The sequence below is a fragment of the Camelina sativa genome, chromosome 5, assembly GCF_030686135.1.
Source record: "Camelina sativa cultivar CO46 ecotype springtype chromosome 5, ASM3068613v1".
In the NCBI taxonomy this organism is placed as follows: domain Eukaryota; kingdom Viridiplantae; phylum Streptophyta; class Magnoliopsida; order Brassicales; family Brassicaceae; genus Camelina; species Camelina sativa.
Genome location: NC_141884.1, coordinates 402,836 through 422,535, shown reverse-complemented (window position 1 = coordinate 422,535; position 19,700 = coordinate 402,836). Strand labels below are relative to the sequence as shown.

The window sequence follows — 19,700 nt, the reverse complement described above, 5'->3', positions numbered from 1 at the left end:
ATATGTAGGTGTCTACAAATTAGAAGGATGTCTTTATAATTTAATGACTCTTTATATTTAATTATTAATATTTTGTAATTGTAATTTTTTAATATTTATAAAGACACACTCAATGGAGGTCCTCTAATATAAATATGAAAACAGAGAGGCTCGAAGCAGAGTAGAAAAGCCCATCAGGCCACTATTGATCTAATTAAGCTTGTATTTGCTTATGTAATTATCCTCGAGATGCGCACGTTGTTGGATAATGAATGTTTCCATATAAAATTACAACATCCACATTTCAAGGAAATTTGCAACCTCAGAAACTTCCAAATCCCCATGTCTCTACAATTTTTAAGTGAAGTCAACTTTTGACCCAATTACTATAAAGAAACATTTCATCATAGGACCTTTGTGGCCAACTTGTATAGTAATCTACGGCTTAACCACCGAGTAACCGCCGTCAACGGCCAGGTTCTGTCCGCTAACGTAAGCCGACTCATCAGATGCTAAAAACAAAGCAGCCTCTGCCACGTGACGAGCTTTCAACACAATGCCCTTTAGATTCGCTGACGCTAACGTGTTCTCCTCCACCACGTTTGCCTCTATCTTGAAGCCATTACAAACCAACGGTGTTGCAACCCCAAACGGAGCAACACCGTTTACTCTTATCCCGTATTGTCCTAATCCACCAGAAGCTGATTTGATCAAACCCAATAGCCCATGCTTCGACGCCGTGTACCTATAATTGATCTCACATTTAATAAATTGACAATAAAACTAAATATATCAAATAAATCGTGGCAACATGACCATGTTTTGCTACTAATGATAACATTGCATGGTCTTGTTGTCACGATCTAGCTAATAGTATATAACACGTATTGTTTATCAGGTTCGTAACAGAAATTTTATAAGTAAAATAGTTAGTACCCGTGTGGTGCCGTTCCGGAGATCTCAGCTGCGACACTAGTCGTGCAGACGATGGAGCCGCGCGTGCCTTTCTCCACCATGGCACGTGCCGCGTGCTTGATGAATGCGGCTGCACCGCGAAGGTTAACGGCGAATATACGGTCCAACTCGTCTAGATTTAGGTCGAGGATGCTCGCAAACGGCTCTATAACGCCGGCGTTACTAAACAGAACGTCAAGCTTCCCGTGTTTATGGACGGTGAACTTAACAGCGTTTTCAACTTCCGTCTCGTTGGTGACATCGCAGTGATAGTAACTCGCTTTGCCTCCTCCGATCGAAGCGGCAAGGTTTTGACCAAGCTCGTCTTGTACGTCAACAATGACGACTCGAGCGCCGTGTTCTGTAAATAACCTGACGGACTCAGCCCCAATCCCGCTTGCTCCGCCCGTAATAATAACGATTTTGCCATCCAATCTGCAAAGAAACAAATCTTTATTAGAAAATTACGTAAAACGTACTGTTTAAAACTTTAGCATACATGTTATGAGAGATGAGGAAATTGCCTATTTCCAGACATTATTGTTGAGACGTTTTGGAAAATTTTGGAAGAATATCGCTACGCAGAACCATGTGTGGATGTATGATATTTATACATGAATACAATATATGTAAAAAAGTCAACTCTATCGTGCCATGTGGGTTTCACTTTTTTGTTTAATGGCTCAAGAATTCGTTTGACCTCTGAATTATGCACCGTAATAATAATAATTTACACTTGTTCATAATTAAAATTTTAATAGTTATATCAACTCTATGTAATTGCTTGAAGTGGGCTTTTATTGCTTGTCAACTAAAAGTAAGGGATTACTCAGATTTTGCATATATAGTTAAGTTCCCTCAACATTCTTATAATGTTCCTCGTATGAAAATGGTGTAAAAGTAATAATATATGCATACACATTTAAGAATGAAAATCATAATTTTGATACGGAATATTATTATATTTAACAACTAACTAAAAATCTAAAAGCAGCTTTCGTCAATAGCTTTATAGCTGAAAACAACGATCCTATTGGTATGAAAAAAGAATTGAAGATCTTGATCATATGGAATATGATATAGTCAACAACTAAAACACTTCTATTAATAAAAGGGAAACAAATAACCAATATTTTGACTGAATATCATTCTGGAGAATTTTTCTTGTTTCACAAAGACTGTCACTTTACAATTCCAATGTGTTTTTTACATTAAATTTTCTAATTTACCCTTTATTCTTAAAGCTCATTTTCATTGAATTTAAACCATTAATCACTTATTAAATAGGAGTAAACATGTATAATTCTATCTTTTCTTAATTTGTGTGCATTGTGTCAAAATGACACTCTTTGTGAAACAGAGGGAATATACAGTTTCAAATAGGCCTAACGACGCAAAAACCACCATCCACTGCTACGTTCTGACCACTGATATAAGCCGAATCATCAGAAGCAAGAAACAGAGCAGCTTCTGCCACGTGACGAGCCTTCAACACAACACCTTTAAGAATCCCTTTAGCTTCGCAATACCCCTCAACCTGCTTCGCCGTCTCCTCGTCGTGGCTAGTCATCCCCGTGGCTACCGCAAACGGTGCGACGCCGTTTATTCTTATCCCGTGTGTCCCTAAATCGCCACAAACCGATTTAATCAGCCCAACGAGCCCATGCTTCGACGCCGTGTACTCATGAGATCCCTGACCACCAACCTCCGCCGTAACGCTGGTCGTACAAACGATGGAACCACGCGTGCCTTTCTCCACCATGGCACGTGCCGCGTGTTTGATAAACACAGCCGCTCCACGAACGTTCACCGCCATTGTTCGGTCGAACTTTTCGAGATCCAAGTCGAGTATGCTTGCCGGCGTTTCCACGACGCCCGGTTGGCTAAACAGAATGACACCGGCGTTACTAAACAGAACGTCTAGCTTTCCGTGTTTTTCGACGGTGAACTTAACGGCGTTCTCCACCTCTGTTTCGTTCGAAACATCGCAACGGTAAAAACTTGCTCTGTCGCTACCCATTGAAACGACAACGTTTTGACCTAGCTCTTCTTGCACGTCAACCATGACCACTTTAGCTCCGTGGTCAGCGAACAGCCTAGCGGATTCGGCTCCGATCCCGCTGGCTCCGCCTGTTATAATCACGATTTTGCCATCCAATCTTCTGCATTCACACAAAGTAGATAAATTAGATTAACTAATCAAATATGTGTGTCAGAGAGAAATTAAGTACTTACTTGCTTCCCGACATTATTGATTCACAGTTATACTCGGAGATATCACACCTTGATCAGGCTAGTATTAGTATTTATACACTTAAAGAAGCATCCGCGGATTATGCTATGCACTAGGGTATCTAAGTAAGGTATAGATTGTAAAATGTTTTGACCGAATCTATGTATTTTAAAGTTTTATCTTAATATGTGTATTACAAACAAAGAAAAGCATCATATTTATCTGAGTGTTCAATGTATCCATATAAGCCTTTACTCTGTAATAAGTCTCACTTTCCTCACAATTGTCTACCATTTTAAAGAAAATAATATTGATCATTCTACTTACTTACTTAATCAGAGTAAATATGATAACATATATCATTAAAAAAAAACATTCAATGGCTAACCAAAAGGCAAAATAAACAACACTTAAGCATGGTTTAAGTAGAAAAATTAATCGAAGTCACGAGAGTTAAACTAAAGTAAATAAATTAAGAAGTGACAGTGGAAACTAGCCAAAACTAGCCAAAACTAAATCATATTACTTGCAAGCCTATGATTTGCTTGCTTGGCCTTCCTTGTTGCCGGCTTTTTTACTATATCTTTTATATATGGAACATGTTAAAATATCAAATACAAATATATATAAATATCAAGATTCATTGGGTAAGAATCTCCATGAATTTTTTTTAAAGAACCCTGATATATTGTTATACTATGCATTTGGTAAACATTGCAAAAGTTTCAATAAATTTATGAAACAATAATGATCTGATAGTTTGCTCTGATTTTGCTCTTTCAAATTGGTTAAGCTTTTGAAACAATGGTTATTGCCTAGTCAAAGAGACAATCTTCAGGCTCAGTTGGTTAACCATCTAGGTGTTGGAATCCTCTATCGGGTCATCCTTCACCATATCTGGAAAAAATGATGAAGAATATAATAACAATTGTTTCGATGTCCATAAAAAAAAAGTGACACATAGAAATCTGAATATAGATTATAGGATGTTAAATAAATTGATTATTTATATGAAAATGTCCAAAACGACATAGTCAATAAAATACATATAAGAAATATTTTAGGATTTTCTAAGAAACTAATTAACCATAGAATATTAAATAGAGACCATCTGTATTGCTACAAACTTTCAGAGTTTCTTAATATATATTATTTTGATAATTTTAGTATAATATTGTTATTTATTTAAAGATCAAATCATACAAAGAAAATTTCACCATTAATAATCGGTCACCTGTCCTAAAACCTATCTGGAGAACCATTTCTCACATTCTCTTATCTTTAAAATTCATTTGAGATTTTTTTTTTAAAATTGATCTACAGATTTGATTTTTTTTTTTTAAAAATATAAGATAGTTTTTGAAATCAAAAATAAATTACTAAACAAATAACATATAAATTTAACTAGTATTTATAAATAATAGAACAAAAATACATAATACATTTTAAAAAATTAAATTAAAAATTAAATCACACATAAACTTTGTTTAAATCTTAAAATCAAATTTTTGTAGCCATTTTCCATGTATTACGGTAAGTTAAAAAAATATAGGACTGATAAGACTGATAAAAAATCACTGATTTTCATTTAGAGCTGGCTTAGAGTTGCCGTGTGTTACAACTTGTAACTTACAAGGTGCGTACTATACTTTTTTAATTTATGGTTAATAAACTAAGTATAAAAGTTTTACTTCAGATTTACCTATTAGCATACGTAATTGCTTACATAATATATATAACTTATACTATAAGCGAGCTTTTACATGGTGTAAACAACCATTAAGAAAGAAAAAAAAAACCCCAAACTAAACATCCAAATTCGATTTGTCATCATAAACTTTACAAATGGATGAGTACTACAGAAACATATATATACACACGAAACAAGTAACTGCTTACACAAAAATGCGAGCCGTTATATAATTAAGGTTACATACATCTGATTCAAATATGTAATCAACCAAGAAACAAACAAAAGGCAGCGTTTATTGGTCGTCATCATCATCATCATCATATTTTCCAACTGTTTTATTCAACCTTCCAATAAGCTCCTCAAGCTATGAAACGCATCCGCCGTCAAACTACAACACCGTTGCTTCTCCATAGCCGTGGTCGCTACCGCCACATCATGGACCGAGGACAAACAAACTACAACAACAGTTAAGTTATCAAACGTGTTTAGCCTTAAAGCCTCCATCACAAGTTCTCTAGCACATCTCATTGGATCATCGTGACGTCTTAATCCCCTTCGGACAATACTAACAGCTTCTTGACTCGTCAAAACATCCCAAACCCCGTCGCATCCGATTATCAGAAACTCATCTTCTTCTGTTAGATCTATCAGTTTGATCTCTGGCTCTGCGATCAGTGGAGATTGTGAGCCTTGTGGTAGTTTCATGTCCCAATCACCAAGAGCTCGAGTGACAGACAAAATGCCGTTTAAGTAACCGTCATCTATGAAACCGCCACATGCTTCCACTCTTCTTCTTTCCGGTAAGTAGATTGGTCTGTGGTCTTGAGACATGTCTATGGCTTCACCGTTCCTACAGAGAACTGCTCTGCAATCTCCAGCATTTGCCACCATCAAATGTCTGCATACAAAAGGGAAAAACAAAAATTAGTCCATCAGAAAAGAAAACAATCTGATATTAACTTTGCATTGTTCGAGTTGAGCACACCACATACCTTCCCAAAATAAGGGCAGCAAGAGCCGTGGTACCAGAAGAGGAGCCAATGCTATGGTCCTCTGCTAAATCAAGATCAGCCTGAAGAAACGCATTCCTCAAAGAACTCTTGACTTGTTCGACATAAATACTGTTCACTTCCGATGTTTGTGGGAACTTATGGTCTTCAAAGAATAGTCTAACGGCGTTTTTTCTTACATAAGCTGCTGCTTCTGATCCTCCATGGCCATCAAAAACCTATATGGAAGATGCAAAGAAGCAAATAAATTGGCTGATCTGCTTAATAGGACCAAAATGACACACAAAAAATATATGCAATAGAACAAAAGGAGGCGACAATGCAATACCGCATAGAAAGCACTTGGCTTTGGCAACTCATAAAGAGATTTAACTCTAGAAGAAAGATCGTCTATGCAAATGTGTTCGTCTTCCATGAATCTCCTAGGCCCAATATCAGCATAGCTCCCGGATCGGATAACAGGAGCATAAAAGGAAACGCTAGAACTGCTATCTTCATCATCATCATCCAGAACTGAGTCACCACATTTTAAACCCTGTAAGCAAATAGTATATCTTCAGTCAGTTAGCTCCCAAAACTAAGCACAAGTGGGGAAAAGAAAACAAGATAAAAAATGATTGGAACCGCTCCTTAACATATATATACAGAGACACAACTCTCAAAACAGAGTAGTTAAGACTCTTTTGATTCCCCAAAGTCCCAAGCTTTTTCACGATTGGTCGCTAAATTCCAACTAACAATTCAGACTTCACCACCTAAAACTACGAAACCTGAAACGAATCAACTCAGATTCCTCGTTTCTATAAAAGACATCTTCTTTGATGAACCTAATTGGAGTCCTCTTCAAAATCCAAAATCAAAACTTTTAATGGGAAACACTTACAGAAAGAGAAGTCGATAAGTCGGCGGAGACTGACGCCGCCGGACGACGGATACCTAGACTCGGCGAGGAAACTGGTGATTTCACGGCGGAGAAACCGTCAAAATCTTGAACCTCGGTTGGTGCTCCGAACAATTTGACATCGAGAACAACAGGCAAACTCTGTTTTAACAAAATCTCTGCTTCAGCCACCATCTTCACATCAAATACTTTGATTGTTTTCTCTTAATTTACTTCGCTGCGTGCGTGCGTCACTTTGGTGTTGGAATCGAAAATTTCAAAGTTGCGTGCTTTATGTTCTTTTTAGTTTTTCTCTTCGTGGACGAAAAATTTGAGACGTCTGTGCTTCTTCTCATATATACATATACGATTTGATGATTGATAGATAATACTACAAGTGTGGGTGACCGGTCACCTGTGGCTACAGGTTAACCGGGAAAACACGTGGCGTTTTTTAAGTTAGTGATGTGGATTACAACGGTGAAAACAAGGCACTTACTGATGATACGTGTCGCGTTTTGGCTTCGACGCGCCTTGCTTTCGAGGAAATGACGGAAACACCCCACCGTTTAATAACTAACTTTGGCTGACTCTTATTTGGATTCTTCAGTGGTGTGTTTGGAAATTAAATTTGTTTTCTCGGGGTAGTTTTGGAATGTGATTAAACCGACCAGAATCTGAAGATGTCTACTCGTGTTCACACTTTGAGTTTACGTGACTTGTTCGAGAAGTAGGAAACTTACTTGTCGGAATTGCCCCTCAAGTTATTCTTTATTGATGGATAAAGGTAAGTTATAAGTTGTTGCTATAATATTCCAAAACATGCTCAAATCATGTCACTTAAAATCGTTTTAGTGATAGATGAGTCATCTGATCTCTGTTTTAGAATATAGTAGCCGCCTCGTGATATCGTGAATATACTAACACTACTTTTTTATAGCTGGCAATGACAATTAGTTACTTTTGTTTTAGTAAACTTCCATCACGATCGATGCTAAGAATCCATCGCCTAATCAATACTACTAGCTAGAAAGCAACGTGTTTCACGAAAATTCTAAGGGGGTGTATTGAAACCATTATTTTGGAAGATTTGATGGGATTTAGAAAATTTGGAATTTTGAAAGATTTTAGGGAAGTTGATATGATTTATTGTAAAATTCTTTCAAATCCCACATAAAACCATGAGATTTGGATTTCTCTATTTTTAACTAAACAAATCCCACATAAATCCTCCAGAATCTCAAAAATCATTAAAATCCAAATCTACAAACTATTTTGAATAACAGTGGATTTTAAAGTAGATTTTTAAATCATCAGTTCAATAACAGTGGATTTTAATAGACTTTTTAAAATACATGATTGAATAACATAGGATTTGCAAGTTTCATACAAATCATTTAAAATGTCAAGTTGAATACACCCCTAATAGTCTAATAGAATTATGGAAAGCCAGAACTTGTCAAATTAATGTACAAACAATCCCACCCAAAAAAAACAGTTGATTGACACCAAACTCTTAATTGTTTAATTCGGGTGCGTCTTTTTCTATATACGATTTTGTATTTTTGTATATTATTTTCTATTTTTTGTTTTTCTATTATTTTTGTATGTTTTCTATATTTTTATGTCATAGATAACATTTTATAAAAATTTCTGTCTCTACAGAACGTAGACACTTAATACTTTAAGATGTTGAACAAACAAAAAAGAATACTTTAAGATAATACTAATAAATTATAAACGTACACAATATTTTCGTCAGTTTGTTTTTTAAAAATTGGTTTGAAACAAATGGAACTCTTTTTTTTTTTTGGGCAAAACAAATGGAATTTTATAATTCATAGTTTAATGGGCTTAATCCTTACAATAAAAAGGCACTCTTGGACATCATTAGCTAACCCAATGATAAAAGTCCATTACGGTAGGTAGTTTGGTTTTGTTCGTAGAACCATGGGCTACGATCAATTCCTTGAAGATTTCCTTCTGTCGTGTGGTTTATTAGACTTCAATGTATTTGTATCCATGGTTAGCACAATTTTTCTAGGACTTATTTGGTAGAGAGCCAAAATTTTGGTTAAACTGTAAAGAACACAAGATTGTAAAACCGTAAGAAGAAGGATTTTGTTAGTGTGTGATTTGAGATATCGGAATATTATGCTTTATGCATGCTGCATGCACAATATCGTGTTATCGCAAACAATGTAATTACATAATTTTTGTTACTATATAATCTTGTGAGAGATCTATGTTATGTAAAGAAAATCTATATATATTCTTTTTTTCTCGTATAAGAATGATCAAGTATATATATACTCAACAACACTAAATCAGTAAATTATATACGCTCTGGACCAAGACCAACAGGTTTTAATTTGTACGGTATCGTAGTTTATAGAACATGTGGATAATAGTTAATAAGGGAGGGTTTTGGTCAAGTTAATGTGAGACTGACACGTTAAAAAGGGTCAACGAGTATGTCTTATCTCTAATTTCCATGATTCCATCAAAAGTGAAGTTGAAGAATGTGAGGGTTTGCTTTTATGAGGAAGAGAGCAATGAATGCGAAAGAGTTCTGTACTTCTGTTTTAGTCTAAGACAAGAAAGAGTCACAACACAAATAAAACAAAGTTCCATTGCATGATTTAGATGGTGACCTATGCATAAGGCAACTTACTATCTACCATTATTGCAGACAGCAGGAATATATATCAATGATACACAACATACATTTCACTATCGATCGAGTCAATGGTTAATGCCAAAAAAACAAAATTTAGCAAAAAAAGGATAAGCAAGAGTCCCCTTTACTAGTTCGTCTTTTGTTAGCCATCCACGTTTTTGTCTTAAGTTATGGTTTTGGTAATAAAGTACTTTAGACGAAAAATCTCAAATTGATACTAAAGCATGCATGAAATATAGTGAGCAACTACATACGTAAATGTTTCTCTTTATTCTTCTCTCCTCTACAACTACATACGTATAGTAGTAGCTAGTGGATTCTTCAAACCAAATTTAATTTTAACAATAGTTATTAGTAGTTATGATATATATTAAATTAATCACTACCAACAAATCATATAGTATGATACATTATCATAATTTTTTTTTTTTGACTTCATCATGATTATACAATTTAAATAAATAAATATTATTTTCCCAAGAGGGTCGGACTCAATTGGCTCGTGACCTCTCATACATCATATTTCTACTCAAGTGCTATTAGTGTTTTTTACTTTTTCAAGGATAATTAGAAACCATTCCTTTTCATTTTGTCCCTCATAATGACAAAGTTTAAACTATTGGGGCATCACCTTTACTTATTGACATCGAACATTCGTGTTCTTCTACTTTTGTCTTCGTCTGGTTCGGTTTTGGTATAGAAGTTGACCCTTGAATTGTTTTATATAAATAGTACCAAAGTGCTTCCTTCGAAGTTCGAACGACATGACTATACTTGAACCAGATAGATAGATAGCCACTCTTTTCATGCTCAAAAGCATTACATTGCTTTTGCTTCTAAATCGTAATCATTCACGCTTTCCTTTTCCATAAGTGTAAATCAAAGAAAAGTATGTATGTAACATCATGATGTATTCTTATTCACCAACTGTTTACTTGCCTTGCATGTGTAATTAGATCTCCTGCGCACATAGTTCTCTTAACTTTGTAGAATATCCTTCTTCTTATTCTTTTTTTTTTTTTTTGGTAATAGTTTCGTAATACAAATACGTTTTAGTATCGATGGGTCTTTTAACATTCTATCATCATCGTATCTCTAATTTGAGATAACATAATTAATAGATGAACGATTCATCAGAAACTGTTTTGGTGGTATATTCGGAACTTGTAAAAAGACGTGGTTTCTTAATGATGATGTTTAATCCAATAAGTTCAACGCAGCTATTAAGTGTGAGTCGACATTGATAATAATAAATCATAAGTTTACACTGCCATGCACGAGTTTCTCGAAAGAATATACTTCGACGTCATAAATATTTTTGTAAGACTTATGGCAGTCAAAATAACCCTATCATCAGTAAAAAAAACACATTGTAAGTAAAATCTTTAAACTATCAAAATTTTAGTGACCTTTCCAAAAAACGTAATTAAATTTTAGATATGTGTAATGTTGTTGACCGATTAATTAACGAGATGTTGAGACAGAAGCTCTCACATAATTAAGACTGCTTTATTACCGTTAACATTTGAAGTATTTTACATATTTGCCCCTTATCATTACATATATCACGAAATAAGTAAGATATTTTAGTATTTTACACAAGGACTCAAGAGTCAAGATCAAACATGATGAAACACCATGAAAGGGGCATAAACACACACACATGACATAAACTAAAGAGAGATGTTCAAGAAGCCTTTTTTTTTTTTTAAAGAGCTAAAGATCAAATTAACTAACTAATTAAACATTCTTTAATCCATCCTCATTAGGGTTTGTATCGTTTATTTAAGCTTCCTGAATTTATATAATCTCAGTTCGATGACGACTGGTTCAAGGGACTCCTCCCACAACTCGCCGGCTTTGGACTGTTTCCGACGATTCGAGGACTCATCTGACCCAACCTGATTTCACTCACTCGTGGACTAAACACTTGAGACAAACTCCGGTTGTTGACTGGAGTCGAACTCGAACTTGTCACCTTAGGGCTACTTGTGTGTCTAAACTCTCCTCTGCTTCGTGTAATAACCTCATCAAGAATCTCTGAATCTCCTGGATACGAAGTTGTGGATCCTATCTCCGTTTCCTGTTTACGATCAGAGTTTGAGAGAAAGATTAAAAAAAAAAAAGAAGCTAAAGAAACAAAGTAAAGAGTTTAAAACAGAGTAATTGAATTTGTACCGCTGCGAGATTGAAGGGTAAAGCTGGAGCTTCTTCATACTCTGCTGCGTCTAAGTCCTGAAGATGAGCTCCTTTGAAGAATCTAGGGAGGATATACTGTCGGACTGGGATTAAGAACATGATCATTAAAGGAAACATGACTCCTGCGATTGGGATCCATGTGAGGCCAAAGCAGATTAAGAGATAAATCGCTTGGAAAATAGTGAACATTGCAATTGTCTTGAATGGAACGGTTTCCACGAATGTTGCATGGTAATCTTCAAGAACCCTGCAAATAAGAATATGACAGAACTGAGTTAAAATGAGGCTTTTTGAAGTTGAATGTGAGAAAAAGATTGGATCTTTAGTTACTTGAAGCGGCGACTTGGGGCGGTGAAGAGAAGTAAGATTCTTTCCCAGAATTGGTTTCCGGGTAAGCTTTCAATGGCCATGAAGGCAAAATAGCCCCATAGGACTGATGTTGGGATCATTTTAAGGATAGGCATAGCTGCAACGCATCCTCCAACCATTGTAGACTGAAGCAGGTTGCTTACCCGTTGTTCTTTCACTTCAACTGGTAGCAAATCATCAATTTCTTTCTCTATATCGAACAGAGTTTCATCAACTGGAGCATTGAGATTTCCGGTGAATGTAGTCGCTTGGATTGTCGATTCTTTCAGTTCTTTTAAACCCTGCCGGTGGAAAGAACTAATTCTCAGTTTCGTGATTTACTGACAAAATAGAAAGTGATTTGGAAGAAATTATTTACTTTGGGTTGTTGGTACACTAATGGTGTCTGCATGTGATGATAAGCTTCTTGCATATTGTCATAGAGTTGTCCCAAACTTGCATTCTTTTTTATGCTTCTTCGTGCTGTTGCAACCAGTCTGTTACGAAGCAACTGCAGAGAGAGCAAACGTCAATCTCAAAACTCCTGAAACCCCTGAAAATAAGACCATGGTGAGTGGTGTTACCTGGTATTTAAGAGTTGCTAAGCTCTTAGTATGCATTGGAGATTGAGGAATGACACCATTTGATGGAGGGACTCCAAGTAGACCACACATTAAGGTCTGCATTTGCAATATTGATTATGAACAATAGGCCCCAAACCAAAACAAAATTCAGATAGAGAAATCTTTTTGTTTCCTGCAAATTCTTACCAGAAACCCAAGAAGAAGCAAATCATAGTGGTACGAAGACGGTTTCCTCAAATTGAATTCGTTTTGCTGTGCAAGCTGTGAAGCTACGCTATGGTCAAAGTAATAAAGCACAGCAATCATTGAAGCTGGAATGAAAGCTCCAATAATGTAGGCGACTGGAACATCAAGCATCTCCTGCAAATTTTCAAGTTTTTTAGGCTTGTAAGTCTTAATGTTTCAGTCTGTAGAAGTGCATATACATGAAGATCAAAGAAAAAGACATACCTTTACTACGGTCCAATTTCCATAAGCACCAGGGGACCAAGGATTTGGGCTAAAAAGTCGCCGGGGGATTCCTTTTGGAACGTCTCCTGCTGGAATATAGGAGACACCGGTCCACACTAGCACCATGAGTGGTACACCATAGTCAGCTATTAAGCTTCTGAGCCAGCCTGCGCAAGAGAAGCAAACTGAGTCACACAAGGCTTCTTCGAGAATTCAAAAATGTTTTGGCATGAATCCCATAAAAAAGAAGAATCCAGCTCATGAGATAGAGATGTTGTTTCACTTACCAGTTCCGTACCGCCATGATCTGGCTTTTCTGCTTCTAAGTCCAGTGAGAAGAAGGCCAAAGGAGAGAACCAGAGCAAACATCCCATTAGCAAACCTCCAGGAAGGTAAGAACTCCTTGAGCTTCTGATTCTCTCGTTCAGGAATGCGGAACTCATCGACTAGCCCCTGAATTATCATGCGTTAGAGTTTGATAAGCAAACCCACATTGTCTCAAATATCGAAAATTCAGAATCTTGCTTAAAAAGAGTTCCTACTTTGATGGCTTGTTGCATGAAGAGCATAGCAATAAGCAGTCCAAACAACTCTCCAGCAACTCGAGTGAACCTATTGATGATAGAACAAGCTCCACATATAGCCAGCACAAAGAGCATCAAAGCAGTCCAAACGCAAACCCTACACACAGATTGCAAACAGTAATGACAATGTTTTCAAATTTCAACACCCTGGTAACTGTTTTAAAGCAAAGTAAAAACTCACCATCCAGACCACGCCAAGAAGAGGTCTCGTCCCAATTCAGGTCTAGCCTTAGCAAAGTTAAACATGAAAGTGTACATAATAACAGTAGGCTCTGCAACACCGAGAATAAGCAGAGGCTGACCTCCGATAATGGAGTGTATCATGCCGCAAATGGCTGTGGAAGCTAAGGTTTGAACAGCCGTGAGAACTCCATCTGCGAAATTTCAAAACCCAAAATTTTCAATCCCTCAGCTGGAAAAAAGCAAATCTTTTGATAAAGGTAGAAACTTTTTTGCTGAATTTTTAATTTTTACCGGTGCTTCTTTCAAGTTGTTCACCGAATGAGATGACAGGAATCGCAGACGCGAAAAATATGTATGTGGTGGGAGCCAGAATCCTAATATAGATAAATAAGGAATCAAAAGGTTATAATCAATGAAGGATTCATATTGATTGTAAGATTAGTTAAAGATTAGTACCTAAAGCCAGCCTTGAATCCTCCGGTCCAATCTTGTTTATAGCACATCAATCGTCCTTTAAGATCATTTTTGATTCCTTCAAAGGGCACAAAAGTCTCTTCCATGACTCACTTGCTCTGTTTCGTTTCTCTCAGTCAATTCGTCAAACACTTGGAGTTCCCTTCCTTCTATGGTGAGAAGAAGAAAGATTTTGAGATGAAAAAAAACCCGGTTTAAAGGGGGGAAACAACGAATGAGCTACTTCAAACCGGACAAACCCATGTTAAAGAACATGACTTTATTCAAAGTTCAGCGAAGAACAGCAGAGAAATGCAGGAAAACCCAATAAGGAAGAGAAGAGAAGAAGAAGAAGATTGAATCTGGATGAAGAAAGATACATGAAGAGAAGATACAATTTACATGATATGTGGAGAAAGAGAGGTTTTTTTTTTTGTTTTTTGATTAGTGTGTTATGTGTTTGAAATTACATAAAGAAGAAGAAGAAGAAGAGCTGAGCTGATGCTAAAATGTAAGTATTATGAAATGTCTCTGGTCTGGTGGCAACTGGCAACGAAGAAGAAGACGAAGGAATCTCCATTTATATAAGCTAACCAAAATTAAAGAAAAAAAAAAAAAAAAACTTGAATTTCATTATTTTTTTATTATATATAAAAACAAAAGTAAATATAATAACCAGAAGGAAAAAAATTTAATACAAAAAAATATGATTTAGGAGAGACGAGACAATTGCGTGAATTTTGCGATTGCTTGAGAAAATAATGATTTCCTAAAAAAAATATATATTACTTTTCTTTTTCTTTTTGCATCATCATCATCAAAGCTTAAGAAAAGTTGTTAATTAAAGTTGTTTTGCTTAATCCAACAAAATAAATATACAAGAAAAATGGTCAAATTATAATAATCTCCCTTCTTAATAAGGAAAAGGTTAGCCCGATAGTGATGATTTATATTGTAAATAAAATTCTGAATTATTTTACTTCTACTTAATTAGTAGTATTAATCTACTCGATTATAATTTTGAAGTACGTGAAAACTGGGAATAGTTTTTGTTTTGGAACTTGGGAGTATAAAAAAAAGGTTACGTTACAATATCCTAAAAAGATGGTTAAGAAAATAATTAAGAAACGAGGGTGAGTGAGATTGACATGCGTCTGCTTGGACTTATTTGTTTTGGATGTGTCAATCTGTTAAAAAAAATATCCAATTTTCAATGCTTGGTTTGTGTTTTATGTTAAATATGTTTTTATTAATATCTTGCTTTAGTTTGTTCTCCTATCATTTCGATAATTAATTGGTTCAACTTGCATCTTTTATTTGTTCAATCGATAGATACCCCTCTCATCTTACTATCATTTTTGTTTTATTACTTACTATAAAACTTCATTAATATAATGTGTCCACTGAATTTATGCTGTGAAGTGATTTTTCATGTATTTGTTTTTGCCTCTAAAAACAATCGTTTTATACATATCTTTCTTAACTAAAGTTATGATTCGATATATAGATTTTATGCCAAAATTTTGATACAATAGGCAGAAAAATTAAACAGTTTTATGAGAAGACACTTTTAATTAGTTGTAATAAAATCGTAGATGCTGCTTATATTATGTACATAAATATTTTATAATCACCATGCAGTGATGTGGCATTAGTTAGACGTCAACCAAACACACAGAAGAATCTAAAGAACTACGAAGCAAACTTGACCTAACTATCCCATCCCAATTCATTTAAAAACTAATTTAACTTTTTCACTATGTTAACTTTCACAAAAATTAAAATTAATATAATTATTTGTTAGGATTTGGATTCAGATACGTTTAAAAGTTGTCTTTCAAATGTTTGGCTGCGGTTTCTCACGCATAGCTTAATTTGGCTCCTTTTAACATGACCCATAAGAGACTTAAGAGTAATTAAATCTGTAAAGGCCAATTAAATAAAGATAAAAAAAACTATATATTATACGTAAGGAATGCATGTCCCACAGTCTCTTCCATTTATCTTAACTTTATGATATAATGAGCTAGTCTTGCTGTTATATATTTTTGATATATTTGGTGAGTGTACGGATAATTTTGGATTGGTCCCAGAAAAAGTGTATTTCGTAGAGGTTGAAATTGTTCTACGGATGTGTTACGTACGTGTGTTAGATAGATAATACAGACGTTTGAAGGGAAAAGTATATTATATATATATATATATATGTGATGATATATTGATATGATATATGCATGCACTTGTGTGATGTACGTACATGTGCTTACACATATATGACAAAATACGTAATACTCCCTCCGTTTCATAATATTGGATGTTTAGAGGATTATTTTTGTTTCATAATATAAGATGTTTCCAACTTTCTATGCAACTTTTAGATTAATTTTATATTTTTTATTATGCAGTCTTGGGTATGATTGGTTAAACTTTTTAAAAGTAACTTTTTTTTAATATGTATGTTTCTACTAAAACATCCTATATTTTGAAACGGAGGGAGTATATAATTGGAAAAGAGAGGTCTGACCCATGTGCTATAGACAACTCGACGCAATCTCACAACCACAATACACTAGAGACCCTTATTTTACGAACTAACAACTTCCACGACTATATCTTTTTTATTCGAGTGCAATTGTTTAATATTTTCTGTAGTGATCACTATATTTGTAATGCTTCGGAGATGTCTCATAATATATATCTCATTCATTTCATGTCTACTTTGTAGAGCAAAAAATCAACATAAGTCATTGGCTAATTTAAATATAGAAAATAGTTACATTAATGTGATGATATGGATTTGTTTACATTATCGTGTAACCGAGGAACTAATAATACGACGGCCTGCCAAATTTCAAATGACGCATAATTTCTCTACAATTTTTTTTCTCCAAAAGCATATACTTTGTATTGGGACCTTTCCTCATGGGTCCATACCTTGTTTATTCGAAAAGAGTTCAAACGATAACAAAAGTATTATTAAGCAATTTAAAAAACTATACAGTTCGTGTAGTTGTTTCGCTGAGTCGATTATTATGTACTTAAAAAAATAAGTAATGTGTCAAATCGTAACTGATCATTAGTCATTTACGTGCTTTTTATATTCGTTTCACTTCATTCATCTACTGTTTCGATATTAAATCAAAAGCTCACAACAAGAAAGGACGACTTTTTTAATTCCAAATTGATTGGTGAATTCGTGGGGGTATCAATTTAATTATACTTGTCGGTAATCGGTATGTCACTAACGCTAAGAACTCTCCAAACTAATTTCTTTGAAATGGCGACTCAAACCGTCTTCTACAATCATTCAAAATCTTCTTTGGTGTTTCATTATGACGGGTTTGTGAAGCGGTTCAACGAAACCCTACCGTATGAGTGATGCTTCCTTCAAGTTTAGGCAGTTTATATGCACAAACCAGTACCGTAAACATTAAAATTCTAATAAAATGGCTATTCAACATTAAACGATGATAAAAAAAATATATGTTAACAACATTTTTGTGTGTTGGTGTCATTATTAAGTGTCATACACATTCAACTTCGTATATTACATAATATACGTTAATACATATATATAGAAGCTTCTGAGCAAATCTTACAAAATTTATAGAGATAGTAAACAATTTTGATTTGTTAACAGAAAATATAAGATTCTCTCTCAAATCTTATTCACACATGTACACGTGACAACATCATGCACTAATACAAATTACACTTACTAGTTATGCTACACCATGCATCTGATTAAAATAAGATATTTTTTTCTGCATAGATAAATCGGTAGGATCAATATAAACTTTCGAAAACGATAGATATTAAAAGTGTTGAAAAAGCCAACTGTATCTATGAAAATCTCCTTGCGTCAATGAATTTAATCGGTTCTTTCTAATGCCTTATCGCGTCATAGCATGCACACAACATAGTTCCTTTACGAAAGTTTTTTTTTAATATATTAATCCTCGCTTTAATATATATATCAAGGATTTTTGTCTTTCACGTTATGTTACATAGTGAAACAGATGTAAAACTTAATCTCTATCATTAACCTTCATGAATCCTTTTCACCATAATCAAACAATCTTTAACAACAAAAAAAACCACGAGAATAATTTTCCCCATTTAAAATTTTGCAAATAAACACCATCACTCATTTGTTTTGATATTGTACTTTCTATTCTAAATAAGCATGTTTGATTATATTTGGCTACCGGTACCGAATACACACGTAAGTTTCTTTACCTCTCACTACAAAAAAAAGGTTGTATTGCATCAATTAAATTGTATCAGAAAACTAAACGAAACTAATTTAAATTACTTATTTATAACTGATACAAAATATCTAATTTAACATCAGTTATGATAATCGATGTTAATATTAATTTGTTTGACATCAATTCATCAAAATTGATGCAACTTTATATTAGTTTGTGTCACTTTCAAAATACTGATACAAATATATATATTTCCATCACATATAATTGATGTATTTATTACTTTTTATTAACATCACTTAAAAAATTTAGAAAAAAATTTACATCAATAAAAAATGATGCTAATAAAAAATTTACATCAATAAAAAATTTAAGGGGCGGAAGATTTTTAGCAAACATAATTGTGATTTTCTCACTTACCAAAGAAAAACATAATTGTGATATTCTAGTTTCCTTAGTTAACCAAAATTGATGGCTAAAAAACATCTTTTTGATCAATCTCTAGTTGATACAGTATCTTCTAATTCAAATTCAAATCTTTTTGTTACAAGGAACTGGCCTAATATCTAGCAGTTACAATATCTCCTAATTGATAAACCCCATGTACGAGAACGAAAGCTAAAAAAAAACTTCTCCTCATCTTCTATGTCATATACTTATGTGAAATCATACTTCTTTGTGAGTCCAGCTTTCTCCGAATAAGCTCCATCTTTCCAGTGAAGATTGTTCATTTGTGACTTTGTGTACAAACGAACAATCCTGTCGGCATCTCAAAGATTAGTTTTTCTAATGTGTTCCATGTGATGATGACGTAGAATTCTTCTACTTGTGTTTTACGGAGGAGACATGTGCTTTTGGCTAAGATTGGGAGTGAATCCAACGGGAGTTTCTTTCTTTCACGGCAGTTGCCGGTGCAGCACAAGAGAAATCTGTTTTCTCAAGGTGGATGGCTGTTTTGGTGATTAGGGATGGTGGCTTGTTGTTGAGAAGAGGTGGACTTTGTTAACGGCGGAAGCAGTGATTAGGGACAGTGGCTGGCCGCTTGAGTTGCCATAATCTCTTTTATTATCCTTTCTAATTTTTTTGTTTTTAATTAAGTAATTTTGTTGTTTTAATCAACTATTGTTATCTAATTATTATTCTTGTAATGGTACGTTTGTAACACAATTTCTTCTGTTACTTTAATTTGGAAAAATTATTCTATTTTATTTTTAGCTGTAGTTATTTATGTAAATGACTCAATAATCAAAATTATTTAT

At 34.4% G+C, this 19,700-nt stretch overlaps 4 protein-coding genes across 4 annotated transcripts; all 4 read right to left on the bottom strand.

The window, feature by feature from the left end:
* Positions 1–240: 240 nt before the first annotated feature.
* On the bottom strand, positions 241–1,508 carry LOC104784586 (short-chain dehydrogenase reductase 3b-like). Its single transcript, XM_010509623.3, has 3 exons — positions 1,458–1,508; positions 916–1,368; positions 241–724 (listed from the first exon to the last, which is right to left on the bottom strand). Exons 1-3 carry the CDS (start codon positions 1,469–1,471, stop codon positions 418–420), a joined length of 774 nt encoding a protein of 257 aa, XP_010507925.1. The 5' UTR covers positions 1,472–1,508; the 3' UTR covers positions 241–417.
* Positions 1,509–2,170: 662 nt separating this feature from the next.
* LOC104784585 (short-chain dehydrogenase reductase 3a-like) lies at positions 2,171–3,208 on the bottom strand. Its single transcript, XM_019245155.2, has 2 exons — positions 3,169–3,208; positions 2,171–3,095 (listed from the first exon to the last, which is right to left on the bottom strand). The coding sequence occupies exons 1-2, from the start codon at positions 3,180–3,182 to the stop codon at positions 2,309–2,311; spliced, it is 801 nt and encodes a 266-aa protein (XP_019100700.2). The 5' UTR covers positions 3,183–3,208; the 3' UTR covers positions 2,171–2,308.
* Positions 3,209–4,972: 1,764 nt separating this feature from the next.
* Positions 4,973–7,920, bottom strand: LOC104784584 (putative protein phosphatase 2C 49). Its single transcript, XM_010509621.3, has 4 exons — positions 6,753–7,920; positions 6,198–6,404; positions 5,852–6,087; positions 4,973–5,757 (listed from the first exon to the last, which is right to left on the bottom strand). Exons 1-4 carry the CDS (start codon positions 6,942–6,944, stop codon positions 5,199–5,201), a joined length of 1,194 nt encoding a protein of 397 aa, XP_010507923.1. The 5' UTR covers positions 6,945–7,920; the 3' UTR covers positions 4,973–5,198.
* A 2,999-nt stretch (positions 7,921–10,919) lies between these two features.
* LOC104784583 (boron transporter 1) lies at positions 10,920–14,952 on the bottom strand. The gene is made up of 12 exons (XM_010509620.3): positions 14,234–14,952; positions 14,069–14,151; positions 13,776–13,968; positions 13,553–13,691; positions 13,298–13,463; positions 13,011–13,177; positions 12,747–12,920; positions 12,561–12,656; positions 12,356–12,487; positions 11,959–12,278; positions 11,608–11,875; positions 10,920–11,512 (listed from the first exon to the last, which is right to left on the bottom strand). The coding sequence occupies exons 1-12, from the start codon at positions 14,335–14,337 to the stop codon at positions 11,240–11,242; spliced, it is 2,115 nt and encodes a 704-aa protein (XP_010507922.2). The 5' UTR covers positions 14,338–14,952; the 3' UTR covers positions 10,920–11,239.
* Between the last annotated feature and the right edge of the window lie 4,748 nt (positions 14,953–19,700).